The 15,539-nt window shown below is 35.1% G+C and overlaps 1 protein-coding gene across 1 annotated transcript; it reads right to left on the bottom strand.

The window, feature by feature from the left end:
- Positions 1-1,993: 1,993 nt before the first annotated feature.
- On the bottom strand, positions 1,994-12,643 carry LOC141677837 (wall-associated receptor kinase-like 8). The gene is made up of 5 exons (XM_074483913.1): positions 11,919-12,643; positions 8,793-9,028; positions 8,486-8,653; positions 7,027-8,192; positions 1,994-2,156 (listed from the first exon to the last, which is right to left on the bottom strand). The coding sequence occupies exons 1-5, from the start codon at positions 12,641-12,643 to the stop codon at positions 2,139-2,141; spliced, it is 2,313 nt and encodes a 770-aa protein (XP_074340014.1). The 3' UTR covers positions 1,994-2,138.
- Positions 12,644-15,539: the final 2,896 nt, after the last annotated feature.

Raw genomic sequence — 15,539 nt, 5'->3', positions numbered from 1 at the left:
ATCGATTTTTTTAAAAGCGATGTTAAAGTATAATGTTTACATCAGTTATGTATAATAGCTGTTGTCTATGTCTAATTCTAAAAAATGCCAAATAATTTTTTTTTCATTTTAACATCGGTTTTTTATACCGGCCGTTGTTTATAGCCAGTTTTACAATTTTATAGCCAGCAATTTCAAAATTTCAAATCAATTGTCAATTTCCCCCGCGCGGTAGACAAATTTCTTCCCTTTAATTAAAACTTACTTTCCCCTATTAAAATATTTTATTTCCCCCTTCCAAAAATATCTCCCTTTTTGCTCACAAAGTCGTACCCAAACTCTCTTTCTCTCTCACTCATCGATTGCAAAAGTCGACTTCAAACCTCGGTTTCAAACACCTGGAATTTCAAATCAATTGTCAATTTCCCCCGCGCGGTAGACGTCTCTCTCTCAAACCTCGGTTTCAAACACCTGGAATCTCTCTCTCAGATCTCGACTCCATCTCACTCATCTCTTCTATGTTTCTCTTCTTTCTCGTAAACCCTAATTTACATCCCAAAATCGAACTTAACCCTATTTAACCACAAATCGAGCTTGATACTGGTCAGATTAGTGCAAAATAGCCTTGAAAGGAGCTTTAAAATAGTAATAGTAATAGCGTTCAAAATAGCCTTTAATTTAATGATTAAAATATTAGTAATAGCTAAGCTATAATAGATTGTTTGGTCATGATATGTGTTTTTTGGTTGGATATTTTTTCTACGGTTTGATTTTGGTTTGTATATACAAATGTGCAAATATTAGTTAAAAAGGGTGAATTTAACATCACTTAATTATTGTAAACTGATGTTTATTGATCAGTTGCATTATGTCTATATACATTTATAACATCGGTTACTACAAAAGAACCGATGTCTATAAAAGTATATAACATCCGTTTCTATGTTACACAGTGTCAAAGAGCATTATTAGACATGGTTAGGTTAGCAAAATCGATGTGTTTAACATTATTTCATGCAATATTCTTCAAGTTAACCGATGTAATAAGTGTCATTCAACAACGATTGACTATAGCTAACCGATGTAAAACTATGTAATAGATATCGGCTAAAATCCGATGTTAAACGTTAATGAAATTTAACATCACACGCAAAGATATCGGTTCAATTTTTTTCTAACATCGGTTATAAACCCATGTCTGATGCAATATTTCTAGTAGTGCATACTGGGGAACGTAGATAATGTTTCCTCGCACCTCAATATGTTGAGATACTTTCAGTTGAGAAAATATGGAGACAGTTAATGTTAATTAGTGATAATTCTTCTGCCCCATAATAACTTTGTATGTGAAATAATTTTCAGGGACAGATTGCAGGCCTCTGTATTTTTATCTACAGCCTTGCCGGTTGGTATCATTGGCATATCAGCGACTTCTGATGGAATCGAAACTTAAAGCAGCAACAAGGACATATATAGTTTGACCGCAAAAAATAAGCATATATAGTTTGACCGCAAAAAATAAGTGGTTTATTCAGTTATAAGCTCGTAAATACTTATCGACAAGTGTTTGTCGACCAGCTTATAAGTTAAATTTACAACTTATAAACTGATAAATTGAATGTTAGCCGTACTTTTTCCCAACTTATTTTTATTTTTCGATTTTTTATTAACTTTGATTTTAAGATTTATATTTTTACATGTCTTTCTCATTTAAAATTTATGAATTAAGATAATTGTATTTAAAATTTATTTATTTTAGTTTATTTAAATAAAAAAATCTGAAATTTAACCATACACTTATTTAACTTATAAGTATCTATCTAATTATCACTTATAAGTTTCTTATTCATTTTAAATTATAAGTTACTTATTTTAAGATTTCCCAAACCGACACTATACATGATACAATTCATACAAGTTGAAACAAGAAAAAGTAGCTCTATATATGATTTCACTTTTTCACTTTTATTGCAAATAATTTTGAACTACAAATTAATAAGAATTTGGTATTGGAATATACTAGGAATAGAACTCAGTTCACAAATAACTTTCACCTTTTTTGCATCACTATTAATTCATATTTAATAAAAGATCTACAGTCTTTAGAAATTCAAAGAAAACATGACTTCAAACATTTTACGTATAACGTCTTGGGATCACTAGTTTGTCATCACAAGGTGTTGGGATTTAATTTGAACAAAAGAACTGTTGCTGTGTTTGTGCGAGTCTTTAGCTACTGGCAGTTGTGGCAATCCAGCATGGAGATAATGTAGGAGTGCTGCAGAATAAATATGTTAGTGATGTAGTTTGTTCAGGACTTTCTGTTTAGATCCTAATTTGTAGGAGTCAATTATTAATCTTTGTTGTTTAAGTCTATATAATGTAACCGTAGTAGTAATAAAAGAAGCAGTTCAGCATTATCTTTGTTTTCTCCAGTTTATATAAACACACAGCTATATATATATTGTATACGATTCATAACAGACCTTCAATCTGGTATCAGAGCCAGAAGAATCTGTTTATGCCCAAGTACATGCCTAAGGCACAGTCGATGGAGACGGGTAAGAACAAAGATGGAATGATCAGCTTGAACTATCCCATGTTGACAAGAGCTAATTATACAGCATGGGCTATGAAAATGAAGGTGTATATGCAGGCTCATGGCGTTTGGGATGCAATATCACCTAAGAATCCTAAATCAACGACGGTTGACGATAAGATGGATAAAACGGCTGTGGCAGCAATATACCAGGGTATCCCAGAAGACGTTCTTCTTTCTCTTGCGGACAAGGAGACAGCTAAGGAAGCATGGGAGGCAATTAGGACATTATGCCAAGGAGCGGAGAGAGTCAAGACTGCAAGAGCTCAAACACTCAAGGCAGAATTCGAGTCCATGACAATGAAAGACTCAGAATTAGTGGATGACTTCTCCATGAAGTTGAACAACCTAGTCACAAACATACGTGCACTAGGAGAAGAAGTGACAGAAAGCTATGTGGTAAAGAAATTACTACGAGCGATACCCTCTAAATTTTTACAAATCGCATCTACTATAGAGCAGTTCGGGGATCTCAGTGTAATGACAATGGAGGAAACCGTGGGGTCGCTGAAGGCTCATGAGGAGAGAATTAAAGGACAACCCGAGACAGGGGGAGGAAAATTATTGCTGACTAGGGAGGAATGGATTGAACGTGAAAGGGAAGACGAGAGCAAATTATTGCTAACAAGAGATGAATGGATGAGACGCTCAAATAAAGGAAATCCTGATACTTCACAAAAGAACAGAAGTAAGGAATACAATCGAGGTGCTCGAGATAAAAGTAAGGTTCGCTGTTTCAACTGCAGCGCCTATGGTCATTATGCAGTTGAATGTAAGAAACCCAGGCGAGAAAAAGAAATTAAGGAGGAAGCTAACATGATACAGATTCCAGACGACGAACCTGCACTATTGGTGGTGGAAAGCACGAAAGAAAAGAACGGAACACTAATGATCAATGAAGAGCAAGTAATGCCCAGGTTAAACCACAAAGGTACGAAAGAGATAGAGTCAAATCTGTGGTACTTGGACAATGGTGCCAGTAACCACATGACTGGACAATTCTCAAAGTTCAGAGAGATAGACACTAAGGTAACAGGACAGGTGAAATTTGGCGATGGATCGATGGTTCAAATAAAGGGTAAAGGATCTATAATTTTGAAATGCAAGAACGGAGAAAGTAGAGTTCTGAACGAGGTATATTATATTCCTTCACTTCGAAGTAATATTATTAGCCTTGGACAGCTTTCGGAAAATGGGTACAGGATAATTATTAAAGGTGAAAATCTTTGGGTACACGAAGACAAGGGTGATCTATTGATGAAGGTAAAGCGATCGCCCAATCGCCTGTACAAAATCATCATAAACAGCAGTGAGTCAATGTGTCTTGCAGCAAGGAGTGACAACGAAAATTGGTTGTGGCACTCACGTTTGGGCCACATCAATTTTAAGGCCTTGAAACTTATGAGTGCTCAAAACATGGTGCTTGGAATGCCTAAAATTCAACCAACTAACGATGTGTGCACCAGATGTTTAATGTCGAAGCAAGCGAGAAAGGTATTCCCTCAAAAATCAAGCTTCACTGCCAAAAAGACACTCGAGCTAGTCCATGGTGACCTGTGTGGACCTATCACGCCATGTACTCCAGCAGGTAACAAATATGTATTTGTTTTAATCGATGATTATAGCAGAGTAATGTGGACGTATCTTTTAAAAAATAAGAGTGAGGCATTCGATGCATTTAAACGTTTTCGTGTTTTAGTTGAAGATAGTCCAGAAAAAAGGATCATGACTTTTAGAACAGATAACGGAGGGGAATTTACTTCCAGGGAATTTACTCAGTATTGCGAAGAAGCAGGAATAGTCAGGCACTTTTCAGCTCCCTACTCTCCCCAGCAGAATGGTGTAGTGGAGAGACGTAACAGAACCTTGATTGAGATGGCGAGGTGCTTGTTGAAGGAAATGAATTTACCCAATTATTTCTGGGGGGAAGCCGTCCGTCATGCCACATATTTGATCAACAGACTCCCGACTCGTGCTGTAACCGGAATTACTCCCTATGAGGCTTGGTCGAAGGAAAAACCCCATGTTGAACATCTCAGAGTATTTGGTTGTGTGGCTCATGTAAAGGTTCCAACTGCAAATTTAAAAAAACTAGACTCCAGAAGTAAGACAATGGTCTATCTCGGAAAGGAAGCTGGCACAAAAGCATTCAGAATGTATGATCCAGAGAAGGAAACTATTTGTGTAAGTCGAGATGTTGTGTTCGAGGAGGGGAAAGCATGGAACTGGTCAGAAAGCTCGAAAGATATGATTAATGCACAACTGGGATCTTTTACTGTGGCGATGAATAATTTGGTGACATCCAATGAGCTCAATGAAAATGGAGAAGAAGCAGCATGTTCCACTCAAAGAACATCCAACCAAGGTGATGGCTACAGTGATCATACCACAATCGATGATGTGTCTGACACAATTTCTGGAAGTGATACCGAAAGGTCACCGGAATCTGCTGGTTCTGTTGCAAGTTCAGAATCAAGTGTCGAGCCTCGAAAATACAGGCAATTAAGTGATATCTATAATGAAAGTGAACCCATTGAATTGGAGGACGAAGAGTTGTACTTGATGGGTTTAGATGAACCTGTAAATTATACTCAAGCTTCAAAGGGGACTGAATGGATGGAAGCTATGAAAGTTGAGATGAATGCTGTCGAAAGAAATGGGACTTGGAAGCTAACGGAACTGCCTCCAGGACGTAAACCCATTGACCTGAAATGGATTTACAAGATTAAGAGAGATGCAAATGGGAAGATTGTCAAGCATAAGGCCAGAATTGTTGCCAAGGGATATGTACAGAAACAGGGCGTTGATTTTGATGAACTTTTTGCACCAGTTACTCGTATCGAGACAATAAGGCTACTGCTTGCTCTTGCTGCAAAGGGTAATTGGGAGGTGCACCACCTTGATGTTAAAACGGCCTTTTTAAATGGTGAAATCAGGGAAGAGGTTTATGTCAGGCAACCTGAAGGATTCGTTAAGCCAGGCAAGGAACATCTAGTTTACAAACTTGTTAAAGCCCTGTATGGCCTTCGTCAGGCACCAAGAGCATGGTACGCAAAGTTAAATAAATGTCTAGAAGAACTGGGTTTTGTCAGATGTGCATACGAGCAAGCTGTTTACACCAAAAATGTGGGAAATGAAGCTTTGGTAATTGGCGTTTACGTAGATGACATTCTAGTGACTGGAGCAAGTTTGGCAGCCATCACAGAATTTAAAAAGCAAATGGCTCAAGTCTTTGATATGAGCGACTTAGGCAAGCTAAGCCACTACCTTGGTATAGAAGTTGAGCAGGGAAAAGGCTACATCTGCTTAAAACAGACTGGTTATGCGAAGAAAATACTTAATAAAGCTGGTATGTTGCACTGCAATCCAACTAAGGTTCCTATGCATCCCAAGGAAGTCATAAGCAAGGACGAGGGAGGTACAGAAGTAAATCCCACTGAGTTCAAAAGTGTAATTGGTGGCCTGAGATATCTCGTCAATACCAGACCAGACTTGGCGTATGCGGTGGGCATTGTGAGCAGGTTCATGGAAAGGCCAACTATACTACACCAAGCTGCAGCAAAACGCATACTTCGTTATGTGAAAGGGACTCTCGAGTTTGGCCTGATGTATTTGCACAATAAAGAGAATGAGGTGTTGATCGGATACTCAGATAGTGACCTGGCCGGCAACGTGGAAGATAGGAGAAGCACAGGAGGCATGATGTTCTACCTAAATAATAGTTTGATAACGTGGGCGTCTCAAAAACAAAGATGCGTTGCACTTTCTTCGTGCGAAGCCGAGTTCATGGCTGCGACTGCTGCAGCATGCCAGGCAGTTTGGTTAAAAAGGCTGTTGTCTCAGATTGCAAAAATTAATGTTGGTCCAGTTACTTTGTTCATTGATAATCAGTCTGCGATTGATTTGGCTAAAAATCCGGTATTCCATGGTCGTAGCAAACATATAGATATCCGGTATCACTACATACGCGAGTGTGTGGAGAATGGAGAGATCGAGGTTAAGCACGTAAGAACGGAAGAACAACGTGCAGATTCACTTACTAAACCACTGGCTGCTGTTAAGTTTGAGTTTATGAGGAATTTGCTTGGAGTCTACAATTGTGCTCAGACATGTTCAAATTAAGGGGGAATCTGTTGGGATTTAATTTGAACAAAAGAACTGTTGCTGTGTTTGTGCGAGTCTTTAGCTACTGGCAGTTGTGGCAATCCAGCATGGAGATAATGTAGGAGTGCTGCAGAATAAATATGTTAGTGATGTAGTTTGTTCAGGACTTTCTGTTTAGATCCTAATTTGTAGGAGTCAATTATTAATCTTTGTTGTTTAAGTCTATATAATGTAACCGTAGTAGTAATAAAAGAAGCAGTTCAGCATTATCTTTGTTTTCTCCAGTTTATATAAACACACAGCTATATATATATTGTATACGATTCATAACAGACCTTCACAAGGGGCTGTATGTCAACACTGAGAGTGTGATATCCGGTGGAACTTATAGAAGATGAAGTAAAGTCTGACTCCCAGGGGGCATTGACTTCATTGTTTCCAAATTCCACGTCTTCATAGTTTTGTACATCTGTATTTTTAATACTCTCTAGGTCCGCCACAACTTGTTTCATTGCTGGCCTTTTCCTCCCATTCAAGTTCAAGCATCTATATGCAACATTAGCAAATACTATCATCTCTTCCTTTTTTTCCTCGTTAACAATCCGTGAATCAATAATATCTAATAAACGGTTTTCTTCCATTGCTAACAAAAAAAGTGTTGCTAAACCCCGTGCTTCATCATCAAGTCTAGTAGTCAAGATTGGTTTCAGTCCTGTCAAAAGCTCAGCAAGAACTACCCCGAAGCTATAAACATCGCTTTTATCTGTAAACTGGCTTGACTGGAAGTATTCAGGATCCAAGTAACCAAATGTACCTTGTACTCTTGTAGTCAGGTGAGTTTGATCAATAGAAATTGATTTTGAAGTTCCGAAGTCTGCTACTTTTGCTCTGTACTTATCGTCCAGAAGTATATTTGTTGACTTAATATCTCGATGATATATTGGTATTGATGCAGCAGAATGTAAATAGTAAAGTGCTCGTGCAACTTCTGCCGCAACACGTAAGCGGACATCCCATGTAAGTGGAAAGTAATCATTATCCTCATGGATATACTGCATAAGTGTTCCATTAGGAATAAATTCATAAACAAGTAAAGGAACTTCTGTCTCCAAGCAGCATCCATGTAACTTCACTATATTTCTGTGGTTTATTTGTGATAAAATGACAACCTCATTAATGAAATGTTCTAGTTTGCTTTCATCTTCTATCTTTGATCTTTTCACTGCTACTATTTTTCCATCTGTCAACATTCCTTTATAGACAGTACCTTGTCCTCCTTGTCCCACGATTCGATCTATGCTAAAGTGGTCAGTGGCCTTCTCCAACTCGTTTGAAATAAACAATTTGGATGTCTCCACGTTACCTTGGCTAGAAGATACTTGTTGACCTAATAGCAGGCCACCATTTCTTTTAAAGTACTTCTCCTTGAGTTTACGTATGTTTCTTCGTCTATTAAAATTGTACAACCACCATGTAGCAGCCAAAATCACCCCTAGAGCAGCGGAAGTGGCTAGAGTACCGATCATAATGAAAGATGTCAGTTATTATATCTAAAATAGTAAAGTGATATTGAATATATTTAAGAATTTAGCAAAGAAGAATTTAGTCCAAAAAGGTAGATAATTTTATGTTACTATAACAATCTGACCAAATTACAGTAATGCAAGTGGTGTTTTGAGTAAAGTACGAGTACACAAAATGCACTTTACTTCTGCTAAAATTACGTAATGTGTAATTTTACACAGTCTTTCTTGCACATGAATTCATGAACAATTCCAGAAATTATTAGAGTGCAAATTATACCTGTTACTAAGATTGAAGCTTTCTTGAGAGTGTGATCAACCTCTAACTTCAGGCACTTATAGTTGTCAACAAGGAGCCACCCATCTTTGCATGAGCAAGTGTAGTTTCCTGGCGTATTGCTACAGAAATGCTTGCATCTGTCTGATTTCAGTGCACACTCATCGATATCTGACATTAAAAAATCTTATCAGACTCAAATCGGTAAGTTATTAGAGTGAATTACATCCTTGCAGGAGAAGAATCAACTAAAGGTACTAGTCTGAAAATGGATTTTTTTTTTTGTCATAATCAACTTCATATGGTTTACCTTGACATCCATCCCGCAAATAAGGATTTCCTTGGTATCCTTTCCTACAAGCGCACAGGTTTTGGTTTGTAAAAAAAGTGTTTACTCCGCATAAGGTGCTATTAGGGAAGGGTTCAGCGACATCTCTAACCCCTGTAGTTCTCCAATTCACCACTGCAGGAACTGCTTCCATGGTTTGCACACTGTAGATATCTTTTAAATTTTCAAACCAGTTCTGATCAACAATGAATGCATACCTGTATTTAATTTAGTTAGCTAAAATATCCAATGTATATGGCGGCATCATATCAGCAAATTATAGATACTTGCCTGTAACCAACACCTATTAAAGAAAATGAACCAAATACAACACCAGGTAAATTGGAGAGAGCAATGAAAGGTGGATTCAAAACTAGGTTGAGTAGGAAAGTTGACAATAATGATGCCAATTGTTCTCGTTTTAAGAACTTGCTGGCGGGGCCGGTAAAATGGATATTGTTATATGAAACTTATATTGTTAATGGATATAAGTTTCAAACAACGAAAATTTTAGCATCTAATTCGAGAGTCTTGTGAAATGTACCTCGAATAATAATATTTTGAGCAGCGATTATGGTCATTTATGGTAATTTACAAGGAGTCATCAAACTTGTGTATCAAAGGGGAGATCATGTATTCTTATTTAATGGTGATTGGTTTGATAGTTCCGGATCCAGTATACGAGTTGACAAAAATAGTGTTGACAAAAATAGTGTTGTTCTTGTTGATTCGACTTCAAGGCTAAGATCGAAGGACGTTTTCATCTTGGCTAGTTAAGCTAATCAAGTTTACAATGCTCCAAGTGTAATTACACCACAAAGTAATATACACATGGTTGTTATAAGTAAACATCATTCTCATGGTAAGTCTATAAATAACCCTAGAAAAAACGCTTTCCAAGAAGAACAAATTCCTAGACTCGTGCGATCATTTTTTTGTTCGTTGATTTTCACATATGCAAATGTTCCAATTATAGATAATCTAATGAAGACGAAGATGAAAGAGAAGATAGTGAAAGTGATAGTAATAAAGAAAGCAATGATTATAATTTGTAACTAATTATTTGTCAAAACATTTTCCTTCATTATGTTTAATATTATTGATGCTATTGTTGATTGATATGGATATCGTACTAGATGTTGTCCAAGAGTGGCAAAAAATAAAATTTATATTGCCATTAAATTATCCCTTAAACTGACCGAATACACGAATACTGACTGTTTTTACCATTCAAAATCATCAGTATCGACCGACTTCGCAAAAAAAAACGGTCGGTTAAAATTGTGATTATAACAATTTCAAAGAAACACCACTGGCCCGATAACGACCAAATCAGTCGGTACCTGTAAAGACCTCATTTATACCGACCGAATACCGAAAAACCTATAGTAATATCATGGCGGGTGTTTCAAAATTTTCATTTTCGCCCAAATTGTCAAATTATGGCGCTCAATCAAAAAAATAAAATATAACGACCGTACTTAGACCCACCAAAAACTGAAAAACCGGTCGGTATTAGGACTTTTTTTGTAATAAAAAAAACTGTATATTCATTATTCGTTTATCCAAATTTGGTTTTACCATCTAATTTTATATTAATAATAATTAATATGTAAAACTTGTAGATTTTATTATCTTATTCATTTAGGGTGTAGGTTTAGGGTTTAGGGTTGTGCAGGTTATATAATTCTTATATATTAATAAGACAATATTAATTAAACTATTATGAATGGTATGAATAATGTTATTAAATATTTTTAATGAAAAAATAAATAGGAAAAGATTATCTTATATATATAACATATATGATGTTTAATATATTATACACATTGTTTATAACCTCTGCAGATTTAATTGAATACTCTTTTTTCTAACGTTATACTTCAATGATTTGTTTTGACTTGTCGACCGAGTGTTTGGTCATAATGAAATAAATATGATCAAACCACAGTCATAATTAACGGTCAGAGTTGTCATTCTTTTTTAACGTGTCATATGTTATATTTACCATTGTTTTGGTTGTAATAATCAAAAAATAACTAAAGGACGGTCGTAATACACGATCAGAGTTATCCTTCTTCATTAAAGTGTATGCTCACGTGTCCGCGGTCACTCACATGTCAGGTGGTGACCCACGATACATACGATGGACCCCGACACATGTCAAGCTAACGTGGCACTACTCATAGTCAAACAACGTAAAATTCGACCAAAAAAGTAAACACCGATCACGATTAATCCTATTATATCATATATGTGAAAACCCAACACCTCATAAAAATGCAACATACATTTCATAATATAATTATATTGTATCAATCGACCAGATTATTTTGGATATATATATGGCACTACAAGCAAAAAGGCTAAAACCCACCGGTTTAAAATCGGTTGCTTTTACCTATAAACAACTGAAATCGGTGGAATTTAGTACAAAATCGACCGCCTTATCTCGATGGCTTTTAACCTGGTCGAAATTATTTTTCGCGGTGGAATTTATATAAAAGCGACCGCTTTGGCGGTTGCTTTTAATTCAAGTCAAAGTTTCACACAGCCCCTTTAACATTTTGGTGAAAATTTAAACATCCCGTTTCTTGATTTTCACTGAATTTTAAATTTCTCGCTTACTTATTAAAGTCACTGAAGACGGTGGATTTTATATGGTCAATTTCAAACACAAAAATGGCCTGAAGCCATATATTCTTAATTCTTTAAATTTGGCGGTTGCTTTTGTTGATAAAAGCCACCGGCTAAAAGCCACCGCTTTCAAATTCTACCGAACAAAAGCGACCGCTCATTAAATTCCACCGAGAGCGGTCGTTTTTAATTATGTTTTAAGGACATATAAAGTTAACCTTAAAAGCCACCAATTTCGGTGGAATTTATAGTCGGTCGCTTTTATGTGGTCGCTTTTACTTCTTTTTCTTGTAGTGTGGGGCTAGTCTAACACAAATAAATTTTAGAATAGAAATTAGAAACCGATTTTTTTTTAAATTACTTCAAAATATAACACATATGATATGCAAATCAATCTTTGAGAGATGGAGAAAAATAAAGTGAATTCAGCATTGTCGTAAAAAATTTAGTACCCAGCTGGTAGTTACGTACCTGGGCGACCCGCTGCATTGTTTCTTTGAAAAGCTACTTGTGAAAGATAGCCTGACGGACTGTAAGGATGGAAGAAATCGTGTTTGGCAGCAATTAAGCCCAGAACAAGTGTTGTCCTTTTTTAAGAATGGATTGCACCGTGATATGCACCCTCCAACTCCTATTGGGTTAACGTCAATGGTATATAATAAAGCAAGATTGTCGCAGCCCATGGAAGTGAATAGATTTTCAGTGTTTGAGAATGTTAAGGCTTCATTTAATACAACATCTGTGGTAGAAGGTGTATCCGTACATCCTGTGGTAATTGGATAGTTGATGTGAATCGTTCCTGCTTCTAATGATATTTTCAGCACCTCTAGATTTGTTATAGTATCGTTCTCGATATAGTAGATGCGGCTGTCTAAGAAAGCTTTAGGTGGACTAAAAGAGGTGTTGCATGATATTACCATTGACCGGTAAGGTGAACAGTTTGCTCCGATTCCGAATGGGTAAGGAACAGCAAGGCTGCCACATCTTTCTTGACATCCGGGCAATGCAACAGACATATTAGTAGTATTCTGTGCAAATGCTCCAGTTATGAACATTAACATGAGTAGCATTAACAACTTGACAGCCATCTGATATACTATTGTGTTTTTCAACTCTAAATGAATAATGCATGAACTACGGGGATGTATAAATAGCAAGATAGGTGATTGTATTTTCTTTTCCCTTTCTATTGTCATATCAACTACTGATATCTTTCCAGCACAAATCATGACCAGCTGGTTTGTATATGAAAAGCTAACAAGTCCGAGGGTCAAAAATAATGGCTTCAATGAATCATTTATGTGTGACCTAGTTTTATGTTTAAGGACTAAACATCCTTCCCCTCGACAATATTGACTCCAAGTCTTCCACACGTCAATAATCCTGCTTTAGGCTATCATCACGTTTATTCTTCCTGTCATTGCTGGTCTGGTTGTCGAATCCCGATTTAACCGATTAATCACAGCTTAATCTTCTACAAATTATAAAACTGATTCAACTTTTGAAATTCGATTAATTGTATAAATTTTTCTTGATCATTATATATATTATCAATACATTAATAGATATAAAATAGATGTTCTATTGTAATTTTAAATAATTATAAATTATAAAATATGGAAAAATGTATTAAGTTGTGAGTAACTAATAAAAATAAGTGGATTGAATTAAATATAACTGAACTGTTAAACTACATCCGATTTTTCTATCCTATTAATCCTTTCGCTTTATCCCCACAGTAAAGTTGCAAATTACTGGTCACGCATAAATAAAGCATCTATCTGCTTTCCAATTCTCCGTCTACCAGGCCCACCTACATGTGTTCTCATTTTGATAGTTTTACTACAATCTGTCATGGCAGGACCTACTTGTTTTGTAGTAGAATATTATTTTTCCACTTCCATTTGTACATCCATGTATCACATTCACTCCTTTAATTCTTTTTCCACTTCCAATATTTGTACATTCATGTATCACATTCACTCGTTTAATTCTTTTTAGCTTTTATTTGCAGCCACTGCCACCCCATATTTCGTGTTCTTACTAGAACTACCATGAAGATCACCGGACTCCTGAAACTCCCACATTGCTTAATCACAGGACTTGGTGCACGCATCTTCTTCTTAATATAAACTCAAAACTGTACAAGCTGTTATTAGCATGTTGTTTAAAAAAAGCAATTGACTTGGTATGTAAACAAATTGGAGAAATGGACCCTGCATAGCTTAGTGCAAGCATCATCTTCCAAATATAAACTTGTACAAGTTATTAGCATGTTGCCAAAAAAACAGCTGGTATGTGCAAAGTGGAGCAAATGGACCTGCATGTGTACACAGCCTTCCTGATTTAGTTGGATCTCCTGTACGAAACTCTACTATCTAGTTTTCTTAAGCATTTGATACGAAACTCTCCTATCTGCCATCAAATAATTTTTATGTTATATTAATTTACTTTTAAAAAGAGAGAATTGCATTTTGTACCCCATAAATTTGGCCAAAACTCAATTTTGTATACCTATTTTCATAAATTGCACTTCACATCCCTCTACTTAGAAATAAGATTCAACATGCACCATTTTTGCCTAACTAATTAGCCCTAATTGTTGTTTACTAAAATATATCTCATCTTTTCTCTACAAGAATAGATTATATATATTGTCGAATACAATAATTTGGCCTAAAAATTTGACAAATTTTGGTAAAAATGGTGCAATTTGGATCAGATTTCAAATAAGGAGGATGCAAACTGCAATATCTGAAAATAGGTATATAAAATTAATTTTTGACCAAATTTAAGGGGTGCGAAATGCAATTTTCTCCTTTTAAAAATATATCTAAGAAGTCATATTATTATTAACATGTCTAGTACACGGGATAAAATTAATTACGCATTTTATCTTGTTAAAGACACGACATTTTCAATCAACTAAAAACGAGTGTGACTAAACTCGACCGTATTTAGTCGAATTTAGGGGTACGGGTATATTCAACAATTTGCGGTTGAATTAAAGAGCGGTTAACTTTAATCGGTCAAATTTAGTAGCTAAATTTGACCGACTTTTTACTCCGTCGAATTTAGCAGCTTAATTCAACCGATCTTTTTTTAATCAAATTTAATACTCTGCCAAAAAAGGGAGAAACAACTTCCCGCTTATAAATTAAATTTTGCAAAATAAATTCTTACATTTTTGGTCGAATTTAGTATATAATCTTGACGAAAAATATTACGCCTTTTTTTAAAAAATGGATGGAAAGAACAAATTTTCCACCAAAAAAATACCAAAAGTTTAAAACTAAATTCGACCAAGAATGGTAAAATTTGGCTAAATACGACCGAAACTAGTTGAAACTCTATTTTTTTAAAAAAATATTTCTTCACTGGTTAATACATAGCAAGCAAGAATGTTGAATTTTTATTTGTGTTATATTCATTAAAATTAAAGGAAATACTAATTAGTTTGAATAAATACAAAAAAATAGATAATACCAAGAAAAGTATGACCTTAAATACAAATTTACAGAACATTATATTGAGATGATAAAAAATTGGTCAAATTTAGCTGCTAAATTGCACCATTTCATTAGAATTTAGCTAAAATGCGATTAACATCAAACGAATTTAGGTAAAGTCGACTGAAATTGGTTGAAAAGTTTTCAAATTTTTTAACAACATTTTTTAAAATATTTGTACATATTGTGCAAAAATATTTTTAAGTAGTAGGATACTTTCAATATATATACAATTTGTTTCAATAAAAAATAATTATATGTAAAAGCAAATATTAAGCTTTTATTTATTTAGTATGTTACAAAATAAATTGATAAAACTTAATTAGTTTAAAAAATAAAAAAAATGAGAGTATCAAAAAGATATATGACATTTATGTAAGTTTTAGAGAAAATTATATCGAGATGATTCGATAAAATATGCGGTTAGGGGATGGATTTAAAGTTTGTGGTATGGATTTAACTTAGAGTTTTATTTTTTTTTTAAATTTGTTTTGAGTAATCCAATCGTACAGTTTAACCACCTTTAATTTTTGAATAAATTCGGTTTAAAATAGTAAATTTGGCCAATATTGGTCCAATTTAG

The sequence above is a fragment of the Apium graveolens genome, chromosome 8 (genome assembly GCF_009905375.1).
Source record: "Apium graveolens cultivar Ventura chromosome 8, ASM990537v1, whole genome shotgun sequence".
Lineage (NCBI taxonomy): Eukaryota > Viridiplantae > Streptophyta > Magnoliopsida > Apiales > Apiaceae > Apium > Apium graveolens.
This window is presented reverse-complemented; position numbering and strand designations above follow the sequence as displayed.

Coding starts and splice junctions, on each gene's coding strand:
- LOC141677837 (XM_074483913.1), bottom strand. CDS start 12,643: ATGACAATAGAAAGGGAAAAGAAAATACAATCACCTATCTTGCTATTT. Junction 9,029..11,918: donor CAATGCAGCGGGTCGCCCAG/GTACGTAACTAC, acceptor AATTAAATACAG/GTATGCATTCATTGTTGATC. Junction 8,193..8,485: donor AGCTTCAATCTTAGTAACAG/GTATAATTTGCA, acceptor TCGGTACTCTAG/CCACTTCCGCTGCTCTAGGG.